The following is a 16354-nucleotide window of genomic DNA, read 5'->3' on the forward strand; positions in this document are numbered from 1 at the left end:
TAAGTGAGGAATTGAGCAAAGTTATTAGTTGTGAGTAAATAAGTTAAATTAAAATAATTATTGTTTGCTAATTTTCTGTTGATTTGACTAGATGACAGAGCACGTAGGTCTCCACGAAAACTTCCTACTTCGTTAAAAAAAGGAGAAAGGAAATGGGCTCCTCCAAAATTTCTGCCTCACAAATATGATGTGAAGCTACAAAATGAAGATAAGGTTGGTTAAACCTCTTACATAAATAGATTTTAAGAAAATATTATAGGGGTGGTTTTCTTGGAGAAAATGTGCTAAGTAAAAATGTAAAAGAATGTGTTTGTCACAGAAATTTGGAATGTTTTCTCACATTTTTCTTTAGAAGGTAGTATGCCTTTTTGTTGTAGGAATTAGTAGACTGTAAGAATAACTTTGCATTTGAGCATCTCAGTTTGACAACTAGAAACGTGTTGCTGTTAGTCATGTCATTGCTAAGGAATTTTCTTTTGCTTTTTTCGAAGTAAAAGTAGAGATAATTGTAACTTAAGTAAACTCCTATAGTGCTTTTATGGAATCTTGTAAAATTTCACAGTATCCTTAACTCGTGTGTGTGTGTGTGTGTGTGTGTGTGTGTGTGTGTGTGTGTGTGTGTGTGTGTGTGTTTGTTTGAAGTCAGGGTTTCACTGTGTCTTTGGAGACTGTCCTGGAACTCGCTCTGTAGCCCAGACTGCTCTCAAATTCACAGAGATCCACCTGCCTCTCCCAAGTGCTGGGCTTCAAGGCATGTGCCACCAACACCCGGCTTTTACTTTATTTTTTAGACCCTTCCTACTTCCATGCTGGTTATTAACTCAGGGCCTTGCTCTGGTAGGCAAATATTTTACATTGGGTTACATCTCCAGCCTTTTTTCCTGAGACTTTTACATTTTTAATTTTTCATATAGGACTAAGACTCAATTCCAGCCCTTCCTACATACTAAACAAGTACTCTATCACTGAGCTATTTCAAGTTTTACTTTTTAATATATTCTTTAGCATGTTCAGAGTCAGGATATATTTAAAAGCAGTTAGCAAGAATTTATTTCCTAGCTCTAATCATGGTAATTGGAACATGGAAGCAGGAAGATCAGGAGTGGAAGGCCATCTTTTGCCACACAGTGAGAGTTTGAGGACAGCCTGGGCTACATGAGACCCTGTGTCAGAAAACAAAAGTTTTTAAGTTGTAAATAAAATATAGAAAGAGGACTAGGATGTTGAAGACAATCGATCATATGTCTGTTTTGATAGATAGCCCTTTCATACAAGAAGCTGCTTAGCTCTGTGAGGTCTAACCTTGGGAAAGATCTCCTGTGGGAAGAGCCTTTTGCTTTGAGACGGGGTCTTGCTGGGTCGATGTGGCTGGCCTAAAGCTGGTCTCTAACTTGTAACAGTCATCCTGCCTCTGTATCCTGAATGCTGGGATTATAGGAATGTGGCATCATGGTTTTTTGGGGGGGTGGGGGAGCACTTCTTTGTGTTGTTCTCCCCCACCCAGTGCTTAGAATTTTGACAGCTCCTACTATTTTACAGTTAGTGATCTGAACACAAAGCTGGTTCGGTGGGTTTCTTACCTCTCATTTAGTAGTTAGCTGGTTAAAACATACTGGAGATCTCATCCACTTCCATTTATTTTTCTAATTGTGGTACAAATTGTTCACAAGCCATAGTAAGCACTGCTTCTAGGAAGACAAAGTGTGAACAAAAAAATAAGTGATCTGCATCTCACACTTGAAGATGATCATTGGTGAATATGAATTTGGTTATCAGTAGTTAGGACTCAAGTGATTTTTAAAGGTAGGGAAATAATATAGTAAATGTATTCTTTGTATCTTGTTCCTTTCATTTACTCAGAATAAGCTTCTTGGTTTCATTAAAATTCTTTTTTCTTTTTTTGAGATAGGGTGTCCTGTCCTGGATCTCACTCTGTAGACCAGGCTGGGCTCGATCTTACAGAGATCCGCCTGCCTCTGCCTCCCGAGTGCTGGGATTAAAGGCGTGCGCCATCAATGCCTGGCTAGCTTCATTAAATTTTTTAAAGTGTGAAGTGAAATGGTAGTGCATAAAATAGTCACTGGAGTAGCTGATGAGACATGGAGGATCCTCAGCTCTCCTGCTGGAGACGCCCAAAAAACTGCATTTTTTTTCTTTTGAGTTTTTTTTTGTTGTTGTTTGGTTTTCTCTGTGTGGCTCTGGCTGTCCGGGAACTTCCTCTGTAGACCAGGCTGGCCTCAGCAATCCACCTGCCTCTGCCTCCTGAGTTCTGGGACTAAAGGAGTGCACTACTGCTGCCACCACTACCCCGATTTTCTTGTGTATTTTTGAGACAAGGTCTGGCTATATGTTACCCAAGCTAGTCACAACTCACTGTCTTCCTCTCTCAGCCTCTCAGTTCTGAGATTATAGGTATGCACCAAGCATAAATCCTGGAAGGGTCGGTTTTTGTTTGTATGCTTGTTTTTGTTTTGTTTTGTTTTTGAGACAGGGTTTCCTTTGTGTATCTTTGGGGCCTGTACTGGAACTTACTGTGTAGACCAGGCTGGCCTCAAACTCGATCCACCTACTTCTGCCTCCCTAGTGCTGGGATTAAAGGCGTGCGCTACCACAGGATGGATTGTTAGGTAATCCTTATCTTCTTTTTCTACTAAAAGACTTCTCATTTCCTAGGATGAAGTCGTAACTAGAGACGCTGCTGGTGTGACATTGGAAAATGTATGCTCACTTTAATTGACAATTTATTGACAAATTATCTAGGAATTGTTTAAGTTGAAATTCTGTTTTAAAATTCTGCCTTTTCTAATTTATAGGTTCCCCTCTCCTAATTGAATTTGGGTTCATCTTTCTCTTTTGGAGAAGATGTATTTTTTCTCATTGTATAACTGCTTCTTTGTTACCTTTTCACCTAGATCATCAGCAATGTGCCAGCAGACAGCTTGATTAGAACAGAGAGACCCCCAAATAAGGAGATACTTCGTTACTTTATTCGGCATAATGCTTTAAGAGCTGGCACTGGTGAAAATGCACCTTGGGTAGTAGAAGATGAACTGGTGAAGAAATATTCCCTGCCTAGCAAATTCAGTGACTTTTTACTTGACCCATATAAGGTAAGGCCACTGTTAATGTTCGACAGCTAAACAAAGCATTGCTAGATAAGTTCGTTTTCTCTCGTAACTCTCTTGTAACTAAAATTTTAAAAAGTGATGCACACTTTTAATCCCAGCACTTGGGATGCAGAGACAGACAGATCTCTGAGTTCGAGGACAGCCAGTGCTTATTAGGATCAAATAAAAATGGGTGGTGATAGCCGGGCGTTGGTGGCGCACGCCTTTAATCCCAGCACTCGGGAGGCAGAGGCAGGCGGATCTCTGTGAGTTCGAGACCAGCCTGGACTACCAGGTGAGTTCCAGGACAGCCTCCAAAGCCACAGAGAAACCCTGTCTCGAAAAACCAAAAAAAAAAAAAAAAAAAAAATATATATATATATATATATATATATATATATATATATATATATATATATATATATATACACACACACACATACAGAGATGGAGATCGACTCTGTATGAATATTGTCCTCAAGCTCCTGCTGTGTTATAATGAGTGAGTGAGAAGAGTAAGAAAGGTTGGGGTTGTCTCTTGTGGTTGAATACTCGTCTATCATGAGGCCCTGGGTTCCATCTCTGTGCAGTGAGTGAAAAAGACTGGAGCTGTGTGCGTGTGGTAGCACCTGATTTCAACCCAGCACTTGGGAATTAAGTGGATCTCTGAGTTCAGCTATGTTGTCTGGTCTGTGTAGGAAGTGCTAAGACAGACACGACTACATAGAGAGGCCCTTGTCTCAAAACAAACAAAAATCCCAAACTACTGTAGTAAGAAGCAGTACTTGCCCTGGAGAGATGACTGACTAGTGAAGAGCCCTTGCTTCTCACCTGGAGCACCTACTTGAGCACACCACGTTAGTCAGCTCACCTGCACTCGTGTATGTAATCACAGACAGAAACACACCTACCAAGATACCAGGTACTCACTGACAGTGTTTTCTAGTTGGTCTGACTGCTTAGATGGACTGCTTTTATTATTAAATTCAGTTTCAGATTGAATTCCTGCAGATTATTTCCCCATTGTTACAGACCAAGAAACATTTTCTTAGCCATACAGCTCTGGTGCTACTGTTCTTTGTGATGGGAACAAAGTAAAATACTATACACTCTTTTTCTTTTGGCCTCTCATGTTGCTGTCATAATTATTTAGCAATGAGAAAGGAATTTCACCAAAAAATTTTTATTTTTTCCCCATTTTCCCCCTCTACGTTAGTCTTGTGGAATTGTGCTGAGTGGAAGATAGGGGAGACCCTTAGCACATAAGTGGTTTTATACTTTTTCAGATCCCCCTGAGTCCAGCCATGCCGGCTCCCATTTGGCTGTGACTACCCAGCATGCTCCATGCTGAGATGATCCAGCTACTGAAGGACTGCTCATCCCGGGAGCCGGCCTGTTGGGAGGGGGTTGGGTGAGTTCATTTCTTTATTTTTTTAGAAAAAAGGTTTTTTTTTCTTTTAAATGTTAACCAATGGCTTGAAAGTAGTGGCTGGAACTCTTCTCACTTAACTGTCCATATTATTTCTTCTTCTTAACTGTACTTCTAAGCAAAAGTGAAAACACCTTATTTTAAAAAATAGAATGGTTAAGTTAGACATCCTACTTCTAATGATACCTATTAAAGGTATCTATTTAAAATGTTAAAATGAAACTCTGTCTTGATTAGTCTCTCTCTCTCTCTCTCTCTCTCTCCCCCCCCCTCTCCCTCCCCCCCATGCCCAACTTGCTTTGTTGTGGTACTATGGGCTTCTTTCTTTGATTCTGTCCTTAATGTTTAATTTTTTTCTTAATATTTTTTAGAGAATTTTGTGTAGATCAGGTTGTCCTCTTTGAATAGCTCTCTTCCTCTTCCTCCTCCTGAAAGCCATGATAACTTAAGCTGTGCTTCAACATGCCAGGCTAAATCTCAGTTGACACTGTTGGACCTCTTGGTTCTTAGGGTTTTTTTTCTTAGTTTCTATCACCTTAGATGGAAACCTTGTGTCCATCTTAGGGACTCTGAAGCTCATGTTTTGTAGTCTGTGTCTGTTCCCTGTCCTATGGCAATGTACTCCCACAGTTGTCTTCAGTTAGCCCTGTCCTTTCAAGAATTGAAAGTCTTGGGTTGTCCTTGTACATAGCTGCTTCCCAGAGTAGAAGTTATTAATCTTTTTCCTGTTAGGTACAATGAACTGTTGTTTGATTATTTCATTTAGTTTTAGCTGTAAACATTACTATTTTGACTAAAATGTTTTGGTTTTTGTTTAGTTTTGAGACATAGGTTCATATAGCCCAGGCTGACCTTGAACTTCTAACCACATCCCCCCCCCCAGCCTCTGTCATTCAAGTACTAGGATTGTAGGCTTATACAATACACACCTCACTTATAATTACATTCTTTACAATATTAAAATCAGTTAAACTTCTTTAAAGCATATTTAAACAAACTTTTTGTTTCGTTTTTCTAGACATGGTTTCTTTGTGTAGCTTTGGAGCCTCTCCTGGCACTTGCTCTGTAGACCAGGCTGGTTGCCTCTGCCTCCCTAGTGCTAGGATTAAAAGCATGTGCTACCACTGCCACACCTAAATAGTTTTTTGTTTGAAACTGGGTCTGATACTATAATATAGTCTGACTTTGAACATGAGGAAATCCTCCCAGTTTCTCAGCTGTTGGAATTCCAGGTGTGTGACATGATACCACACTATCCTAGTTTATATTCTCGTGTAGTGTCTCACACTGTTGTCCAAGCTGACCTCAGACTCATACATGACAGTCTTTGAACCTCAGCCTCTAGAGTGCTTGGATTATAGGTGTGAGCAGCCATGCCAGGCTACCTCTTAATAACTGTGTGAGAGAAATGAGGTGTGGAGGCTTAGGCAGGCAGACAGGTGAGTGTAGCAGTGGGAAGGGAGTGGCTGGAGGGAACAGACTGAGTGTGGGCCAGCCAGGGCCTCCTGGTGTGCGCCAGCAGTGGGTCTCTTGTACTTTCTGTTCTAACCGTGTTTACCATGAACATGTGCTGCCTGAGGCAGAGCAAGCTGGGATTTTCCAAGTCAATACAGACTTTGAAGGGAATTACAGGGTTATAAAAGATGGATTGTAAGATTGCCTAGAATTAAATTGAGGTGAAGAAAGATGGAAGCCAATCATGGTGGTCCATGCCCTGAGTCTCATCTACTCCCCAGGCTTGCTTAGGAGCATGGTTTGAGTGCTGAATCTTCAGGCCATCCTGGGCACTATGATGAGATTCTGTTTTGTTTTTTTTTTTTAATTTATTTCCATGGTTTTTGTTTTTTGTTTTTTCCAGTTAGGATCTTAGTGTGTAACCCTAACTGACCTGAAACTTGGGAATGACTCCTCATGCCTCTCTCTATCCTGAGTGCTGGGATCATAGGTGTGAGCCACCATGGGTGACCCCCGACACTCCATCTTTTTAAGTGGGGGGCAACAGGTTAGGATGTTGAAAATGTGGTAAAATGAATGGATTTAAAGTCTTGTGAGATTGGAGGATTATGGACTAGGTACTCAGAGAAAACGAATTGGGAGCACTCAAACATTATAAGCAGTTAGGACTGGCAATAGAGCTCAATAGGTAAATACTTGTGGCCAAGGCCGACCATCTGAATCCAATCCCTGAGACTCACATGGTGGGAAGAGAGAACCAACTCCCTTGCATTTTCCTCTGATCTCCACATACCCACCATGGCTACTCCCCAACACACAGGATGAATAATGAAATGTAATGAAAAAAACTTAAGAACTGTATAAAATGAGAAATTATAGAGTTTGTAGTTTTCTCATCATGGGAGAGGACAAAAAAGAGTTTGAGAACCCAGGAGCCAAGGTTAGGAGGGTTGTTTATCTGAACAGTGTTATTATCACTCTACATGATTATTTTTTCACAGTAACGTAGGCCTCTGGGTTGAGACGGATGTATTTAAATAGTATATTCTAGTTAAAGCACAAACTATTGAAGCTAAAGCATGAAATTAAAGGGTGAACGTCTAACTATTTCAAGAACAGGACTGACTATTCCATCCAAACCCCCGTTTTCAGGAATGGAATACAGGCTTTTATATGTTAGGCACATGAGCTACATTGAGGTGTACCCCTAGCTCCTCACTGGAGGGTTGTAGGCAGGTGCTCTACCACTGAGCCACACCCCAGCCCCTCACTGGGGGATTCTAGGCAGGTGCTCTACCACTGAGCCACACCCCTAGTCCTTCTTGGGAGATTCTAGGCAAGTGAACCATACTCCCAGGTTGAAAGTAGTGTTTTGTTTTTTTAAGTTTTAATTCTCTCATATATTATGTCCCAACTGTAGTCATACTTCCCCCCCCCCAGTAGTACTTCTTAAAGTCCCAAGATGTTGTTTTCTGGATCATTTATTTCCTAATCTGGGGCTAATGGAAAGACTTTGGGAATTGTATGCCTAACTTTTTTTGTTGTTGCAACTGGAGAAAGTGTTCGTAGATTACATTAAAGTATATGAGAACCACTAATGCATATGTAAACAGAGCTAGCTGTGTAAAGCATCTAATGTCAAAGGATGATGGCTTGTGTTGCAGAGCTGAAGGTGGAACCCAAACCCTCACATAACTAGAAAGTATCCTGTCACTGAACTGTGCAGCTCCACAATGCACATTTTGAGGGATGGAGGACATTGAGACAGTGTAATGGGAGTCAGACTGGCCTCATAGTGTGTGTAACAAAGATAGACCTGGGACTTCTGATTCTCTTGCTTCCACTGCTCAAGTTCTGGGATCACAGATGTGCTTCCACCATATCAGTGGAATGTAGTTTTGTTTTGAGATGCGGTTTCACTATGTTGTAGTCCTGGATGTGTAGCTTTTCTTGTATAGTCGAGAAGAACACCAGTACAGTGCCTAAATATTGCTTGCTACACTTAGTTTTTAAAAGTAATTTTGCTCCTGTTCTTAAATTTTAGTACATGACTCTAAACCCCTCTACCAAGAGGAGGAATACTGGATCTCCAGACAGGAAACCCTCAAAGAAACCTAAAAGAGACAATCCTTCTCTGAGTTCCCCACTCAACCCTAAGCTGTGGTGCCATGTGCACTTGGAGAAGTCATTAAATGGCCCACCGCTCAAAGTGAAGAATTCAAAGAATTCCAAGTCTCCAGAAGAGCATTTGGAAGAGGTGATGAAAATAATGTCCCCCAACAAGCTACACAGCTTCCACATTCCTAAGAAAGGCCCATCCACCAAGAAGCCCGGGAAGCACAGTGACAAACCTTTGAAGGCCAGGGGCAGAAGCAAAGGCATCCTGAACGGACAGAAGTCCACAGGCAATTCCAAATCACCCAACAAGTGTGTGAAGACTCCCAAGACCAAAATGAAGCAGATGACTTTGTTAGATATGGCCAAAGGGACTCAGAAGATGACTCGAGCCCCCCGGAGTTCTGGGGGTGTGCAAAGGTCCTCTGGCAAACCTCATAAACACCTGCCCCCTGCTGCCCTGCACCTGATTGCCTATTACAAAGAAAATAAGGACAAAGAGGACAAGAAGAGTGCCCTGTCCTGCGTTATCTCCAAAACAGCACGTATCCTCTCCAATGAAGATAGAGCCCGCCTTCCAGAAGAGCTGCGAACTCTGGTGCAGAAACGCTACGAGCTCCTGGAACATAAAAAGAGGTGGGCCTCTATGTCTGAAGAGCAACGGAAAGAATATTTGAAAAAGAAACGACAAGAGCTAAAGGAGAGGTTGCGTGAAAAAGCCAAAGAACGGAGAGAGAAAGAAATGCTGGAGAAGTTAGAAAAGCAGAAGCGATATGAGGACCAGGAGTTAGGTGGCAGAAACCTCCCAGCATTCAGACTGGTAGATACCCCTGAAGGGCTCCCCAATACCCTTTTTGGGGATGTGGCTCTGGTGGTAGAGTTCCTGAGCTGTTACTCTGGGTTGCTGTTGCCTGATGCTCAGTACCCCATCACTGCTGTGTCCCTAATGGAAGCCTTGAGTGCAGATAAAGGTGGCTTTTTGTACTTGAACAGAGTGCTGGTCATTCTGCTACAGACCTTACTTCAGGATGAAATTGCAGAAGACTATGGTGAACTGGGGATGAAGCTGTCGGAAATCCCCCTTACTCTGCATTCTGTCTCAGAGCTGGTCCGGCTCTGCTTGCGTAGGTGTGATGTCCAGGAGGACAGTGAGGGCTCAGATACAGATGACAATAAAGATTCCACACCATTTGAGGACAACGAGGTACAAGATGAGTTCCTAGAGAAGCTCGAGACCTCAGAATTCTTTGAGCTGACCTCAGAGGAGAAGCTACGGATATTGACAGCTCTGTGCCACCGGATCCTCATGACGTATTCTGTGCAAGACCACATGGAAACAAGACAGCAGATGTCTGCAGAGCTGTGGAAGGAGCGGCTTGCTGTGCTGAAGGAGGAGAACGATAAGAAGAGAGCAGAGAAACAAAAGCGGAAGGAGATGGAAGCCAGAAATAAAGAGAACGGCAAAGAGGAGAACGGGCTCAGCAAAGTGGACAGGAAGAAAGAGCCTGGGAAGATTGAGCACCCAGTCGAAACGGAAGCAGATGACATGATTAGTGCTGTCAAAAGCAGAAGGCTGCTTAGTATGCAAGCTAAGAGGAAGCGGGAGATCCAGGAGAGAGAGACAAAAGGTAAACTGTCCTGAGAGGTGTGGGAAAGCCCTTTTGTAGGTAGAGGAGGAGCAGAAGTACTAGAATAATGGTAGGGTATCTGTCACAACTATTAATTTGTTCTGTGTAGAGTAACCTAGCACTCCCTAAGATATTTTTGTTTTCTCGTAGTTTTGAGACAAGCTTTTATTATTAGCTTGGACTTTCCTAAAACTTATTGTGTGCCTTCGTTCGGCCTTACATTCATTCTTCTGCCTCAACATGCAGATTATAGGCATGCGCCTCCATGCTTAGCAGAGTGTCTTTGTGCACTTGTATATAAGTGTGTGTGTGTGTGTTTGTGTGTGTGCGTGTGCGTGTGCTCACAGTTAAGAGCACTGGATATTCTTCTAGAGGACCTTTGTTCAATTTCCAGCACCGACAAGGAGTCTCACAACTAATTCCAGAGGATCCCACACCCTCTTCTTGCCTCCACAATCAGGCTAGTGGTGCGTAGGCATATATACAGGCAAAGCACCTAACTCAATAAATAAGCAATTGGGGAGATGGTAGTAAACCATGTAATAATAACTATTTATCAGTAGTGTTTTGTGGCAGGTTGGCCTTGAACTCAAGGAAGTTCCTCGGCCCTGGGATTGCATATGTGCACAAGAGCCTTTTTCTGAGAGGTACATTTGTGCTGTAGCATGTAAATCACTTGGAAGAAGCCAGGACATAAAAGACAGTCCCAGATGGAACCTTTAAAGTCATTTCTTGTTCTTAGCCTCTGACAACTACTGATCTTTCTCTGAATTTATGTTTTCTGTGCATTTCATTTAAATAGAGTCTCATATGGGCCAGTAAAATAGCTCAGTGCCAGTTGCTGCCGCAACTAGCAACCTGAGTTTGATCCTGGGACCCACATAACAGAAAGAACTGACTCCACAAATCGTCCTCTGACCTTCACACACACAGGATAAATATTTTAAAAAAGGAATTACATGGGGCTAGAGAGATGGGTCAGTGGTTAAGAGAGTGTACTGCTCCCTGAGAAGATACAAGTTCTGTCCCCAGCACCCACATCAGGTAACAGTTGCCTGTATTTCTAGCTCCAGGGGATCTAACATCATGTTCTGACTTCCTTGCACAACTATATTCATGTGTATATAATTTCACACAGACACACGCATGTACACAGTAAAAAATAAACCTTTAAAAATAAAATCAGCAAGGTGTTGGTGGCGCACACCTTTAATACCAGCAGTTGGGAGACAGAGGCAGGTAGATCTCTGAGCTCAAGGCCAGCCTAGTCTACAGAGCAAGTTCCAGGACAAGGCTCCAAAGCAATACAGAGAAACCCTGCCTTGAAAAACCAAAATAAACAAGCAAACAAACAAATCATATGACCTACAGCCTTTAATATTGTATTTCTTTCATTTGGAATGGTTTCAAGAACAAGTTATTTGTTCACGGTTGACCAATGAGTGGACAGTTGGGTTGCCTGCATAATTTGGCTATTACTAGTGATACCATTATAAGAATCTCTGCAAAGAATTTGCCTAGACATAGTACCTTTGAGGTACATGCCTAGGAATTACTGAGTTCTGTAGCCACGCTTATCCATTTACAAATCGGTGGTACAGTTTTACATTGCTGTCACCAGAGTGAGGGTTCTGGTTTTTCCATGTCTTCACCAGCTGTTTTTAGCGTTTACTTTTGTGCTTATCTTCTGTAACTGCTGTAATTATAGTTAACCAGTCTAGAAAACTTTATTAAAGGCCACAAATTTCATACTTGATTGTATTTTTGTGGTTCCAGGCATCGAACTGAGGGTTTTCAGTGTGCTAGGCAAGCATTCTACCACTAACCACTAGCCCCAGCTTTTCTGTTGTAGTTTTGCTGAGCATCTCACTGTATTCCCTGGCTTGCCTGGAACGCAGAGACATCTTCTTGGCTCTGCCTCACAAATGCTGGGATTAAATGCATGTGGTACCATACTAAGCTAATTAAAGCAATGTATATTGAAATTTCAAATAAACAGACTTTTACTTCATTTTTTTTAAAGATTTGTTTATTATGTATATAGTGTTCTGCCTGCATATATTCCTGCAGGTCAGAAGAGGGCACCAGATCTCATTACAGATGGCTGTGAGCCACCATGTGGTTGCTGGGAAGTGAACTCAGGACCTCTGGAAGAGCAGCCAGTGCTCTTAACCTCAGCCATCTCTCCAGCCCCCTTTACACTTCATTTTTTAATAATAGATTTTTACTTCATTTTCTAAAAAATCCTATGTATTACAAAGCTGCTTTTGGATCTGATTGCCTTTCCTTCTCTCACACTACCCTTTCAGGGAACTTAGGAGGCTGAAGGAAACCACGGACAGCCAGAACCTATAGCGTTCTCTACTATATAATCAAGACCTCAGAACAAGATATGACCTTCCTACTGTAAATTCAGCATTGAGGGAAATAGCAACTTCCCTGTAGCTCGTCTATTCCTAATCTGATCGATGTGTCTGTTGGCTCTTTGTGGAATAAAGAAGCCATCAGAAAGAAGCTTGAGATACAATTTTTAAAAAATCCTATCTATTGGCAGATGCATTTTCTATATTCTCCCCATGCTGTAGATGTGGTCATCACAGAGGGGCTAACGTAAGCATTGTGACATTGTTACAGTAGTAGAATTTGATAGGGGAAAACTTAAAGGCTAGATTGATGGAATTTTTTTGTTGTTGTTTTGGTTTGTTTTTGGTTTTTTTCAGGACAGGCTTTCTCTGTAACAGCTCTGTCTTGGAACTTGTTTTGTTGACCTCTAACCCGCAGAGATCCACCTGCCTTTGCCTCCCGGGTGCTAGCATTAAAGGCATGTGCCACCAACACCCAATGTGTCCTTCCTATCTTATTATTTTTTTTGTTTTGTTTTGCTTCTGTCAGTCACATTAAGACAATGGGTATAGAGACATAGACACCTTCAATCCCAGCACCCAGGAGGCAGACCTCTGAGTTGAAGGCCAACCTGGTCCATATATAAGTTTCAGGCCAGCTAGAGTTACATAGGTAGAACCTGCCTATAAATAATTAAATAAAATAAAGACATACATATTAAAGACAGACTGCTGTCAGGTTCTTCTTCACAGAAATATTTCTTGGCGGGGGGGGGGGGCACAGGTTTGAGGCCGGGTTTCTCTATGTAGCTCTGGCTGTACTGGAACTCCCTGTATAGACTATGATAGCCTTGAGGTCACAGGTCACTTGCCTCCACTGGGATTAAAAGGCGTGTGCCACCACATCCAGCTTGACTGAAACATTTTCTTTTTAATTCATCATGGTCTGTTTAGGGGTCCCGTGGCAGTGAGGGGTTTGACCTTATGAAGATGTAAGGACTGTAGGAGGATTGTAGATGAGAGTCCCACTTGGATGGCAAAGGAAGAAAGGAAGGCCCCATAAACATGTACTTCATCCAGATACTTCTTTGGTTTTTAATCTTTACCAGTGAGATTGGAACGGGAAGCGGAAGAGGAACGAATGCGGAAGCACAAGGCGGCTGCTGAGAAGGCTTTCCAGGAAGGGATTGCCAAGGCAAAGCTCGTCCTCCGCAGGACGCCTATTGGTACAGACCGCAACCATAACAGGTAAGTTACTTGACTTAATTTCTGTGTCTTGAGGGTGGTCATAGTTTTACTTAGGAAGCTAGCTAAGGTGCTACAAATGAAGTGTTCTATTCAGTTTTCCACTTCTGTTTTAGGCATAGTTGCTTCTTGTTCCTTTATTGACTATTACTGGTGCCAGTTGCTAGTTTTCACAATTAGGTAAGCTCATTGGTAGGTAGCTTGTGGCAGAGTTCTTACATAAACTTGGGTTCTAGTTCTCAGTGCTGTGGAAGGGGGAAAAAGACTGCTCTGGTCTTTGAAGATACCATAGATAGGAAATTTAAATAACAGACAGATGAACTGTAATCCAAATAGTTCTTTTAAAATGGTTGAATATTTTGGGGGCTGTAGAGATGGTTCAGCGATTTAGAGCACTTACTGCTCTTGTTGAGGGCCTGTGTTTGGGTCTCAGCACCCACATCATGACTCACAGCTTTTTTTTTTTTTTTTTTTTTTTTTTTGAGACAGGGTTTCTCTGGGTTGCTTTAGAGTCTTCTGGCACTTGCTCTATAGGCCAGGCTGTCCTCTAACTCAGGGAGATCCGCCTGCCTCTGCCTCCTGAGTGCTTTTTAAGTATTTTAAATTATTGCATTGTATGGAATCTAAAGATACAGAATAGACATTACAGAAATGACAAGGCTTTAGATGAGTTCAAATGCTAAGGCATCTTTGTTTTCTTTCTTTACAATTTTGTGAGTCAGATTGTGAGGAAGGCACTGTCATCTGTCATTGGTGCTCCTCCTTGTTAGATAACTGCTTTAGCAGTAAAGTGATTCAGCCTTCTCCCTGCCCACTGTCTCAGCACTTATTATGGATGTTATTAATTAAGTTCTGCTTGTGCTTTGTAGATACTGGCTCTTCTCAAATGAAGTCCCAGGATTATTCATTGAAAAGGGCTGGGTACATAACAGCATTGACTACCGGTTCAAGCATCACCGCAAAGAGCACAGTTCACCTGACGAGGATTACTGTCCCCGCAGTGAGTATATCTGCTGCAGAGGCTGTGGGCGTAGAGTATGGTGTCAGCCTGTCACAGGTGGGAGGAGTTCATGTGCGGAGTGCATTGAGTAAGTCTCAAGTGTGGAGCAGCACAAAGCACTGAGTGCTGGTTTTCCTTTGTGAGGGTTTGACTTCCTGGGAGCTGGGGCTCCTCCAGTGCTCAAGAAACAGTACTGTAGCTGGGCGTTGGTGGCGCACGCCTTTAATCCCAGCACTCGGGAGGCAGAGGCAGGCGGATCTCTGTGAGTTCGAGGCCAGCCTGGTCTACAAAGTGAGTTCCAGGACAGCCTCCAAAGCTGCAGAGAAACCCTGTCTCGAAAAACAAAAAACAAAAAAAAAAAAAAAGGAAAAAAAAGAAAAAAGAAACAGTACTGTACGTTGCTGTCTTGGAAAAAGATTAAATCTGAAGTGCTGTTTCTGTAGAATGTATTTTGACCTTCCTCTTTTGTAAAAATGAAACATTTTTGTTTGAAACAGTGTCTTGCTCTATAGTTCAGGCTATTCTGGAACTATCAATCCTCAGGCCTCAGCCTTTTGAGTGCCAGGATTGCACATATGTACCTTCACCCAGACTGTGAGATATTTTTTTTGTTTTTGTTTTTTGAGACAGGGTTTCTCGTGGCTTTGGAGACAGTCCAGGAACTAGCTCTTGTAGACCAGGCTGGCCTCGAACTCACAGAGATCCGCCTGCCTCTACCTCCCAAGTACTAGGACTAAAGGTGTGCACCACCACTGCCCGGCAAGATATTTTAAGTAGGGACTGTCTGTAGCTTTAACTTAGGGACTGTCTGTAGCTTTAACTAGCTGGTGCCATACTGAGGACTGGCTGCCTTTGCTCTGTCACCTATCCAGGGGCGTGTTTCTTCATTGCGGTCCTGGCTTCTCACGAAGCTTGCTCAAGATCAGCGTGTAGAGAACCTGGTAAAACCAGAGAGGAGCTGATGCATGTGGATACAGATTTTACTGACATAGTTTTCAGATTTTGTACCTTAAAAGTGTTTGTAAAGGTGTTAAGCCTAGAATTGAGGTAGTAGGCCAAGGAAACAGTTACTTGCCCTCGTTCTCTTCTTTTAAAATTAATTATGAAACATGTATTATGCAAAGCAAATTTAGGTGTGCTGAGGATTTGACAGCAAAAAAAGATCAGGTCCTGAATGTCACTTCACTGTAGTTCTAGTAAAGAGGAGATAGATGATATTTAATTTTAAGTCAGTAGCTGCTCATTGTGAAGGTAATCTCAGCACTTATGACTCTGAGGCTGCAAGGTTGTGAATCTGAATCCAACATGGGTTGCATAGTGACAGCCTGTCTCAAAACCTTGTGGGTGGGTACAGAAGGTTGACCAAGACTGAGGCACAAAAACAGAGCTGTCACCAAGCAGGAGACCACCACCTGTTTGCTATCTCATATAATTAGGAAGGTTTTGAAGGGTTTTTTTTTCTTAAGATTTAGAAGTATGCCAGGTGGTAGTGACCCATGCCTTAAATCCCAACATTGGGGAGGCAGAGGTGGGTGAATCTGTAGGAGTTTGAGCCAGCCTGGTCTACAGATCAAGTTCAAAGACAGCAAGGAGTACACAGAGAAATCCTGTTTCGAAAAATATAAAACAACCAAAAAACTTTATGTTTTGCTTGCATGTGCAAGGTAGTACTACTGTGTACATTTGGTTCTGATGGAAGTCAGAGGAGGACATCAGATTCTCTGTAACTAGAGTTATAGATATGTTAACTGCCTTATCAGTTCTGGGATTTAAACCCTGGTCCTATGGAAGAGCAGTCAGTGATTGCTCCTAGCCCCAGAGTCCTGCCTTTGAACTCTTTATGTAGTCTAGGACAACCTTGAACTTTTGGTTCTCCTGCCTTACCTCTCAAGTTGCTGGGATTACAGGTATGCAACATCTTGTCTGATTTTTGTTCTCTTTTTGAAATAAAACACATGGTTTCAGAATGACATGGGTGGGCATGGATTTTATTTTTTAATGTCTGTGGCTGTTTTGTCTGTGTGTATCTGTGC

General features: G+C 42.2%; 1 protein-coding gene across 1 annotated transcript in view; it reads left to right on the forward strand.

Moving 5' to 3' along the window:
• The window catches only part of Baz1b (bromodomain adjacent to zinc finger domain 1B), a 54306-nt gene that overhangs the window by 17373 nt on the left and 20579 nt on the right, over window positions 1–16354 (forward strand). The window contains exons 5-9 of the mRNA XM_040731287.1: window positions 92–213; window positions 2913–3110; window positions 8036–9734; window positions 13186–13324; window positions 14191–14321. Of these exons, the coding sequence (XP_040587221.1) occupies window positions 92–213; window positions 2913–3110; window positions 8036–9734; window positions 13186–13324; window positions 14191–14321 (2289 nt within the window). The remainder of the gene's footprint in view (window positions 1–91; window positions 214–2912; window positions 3111–8035; window positions 9735–13185; window positions 13325–14190; window positions 14322–16354) is intronic.

Source organism: Mesocricetus auratus, unplaced genomic scaffold (assembly GCF_017639785.1).
Source record: "Mesocricetus auratus isolate SY011 unplaced genomic scaffold, BCM_Maur_2.0 Super-Scaffold_100025, whole genome shotgun sequence".
Taxonomy (NCBI): Eukaryota; Metazoa; Chordata; class Mammalia; order Rodentia; family Cricetidae; genus Mesocricetus; species Mesocricetus auratus.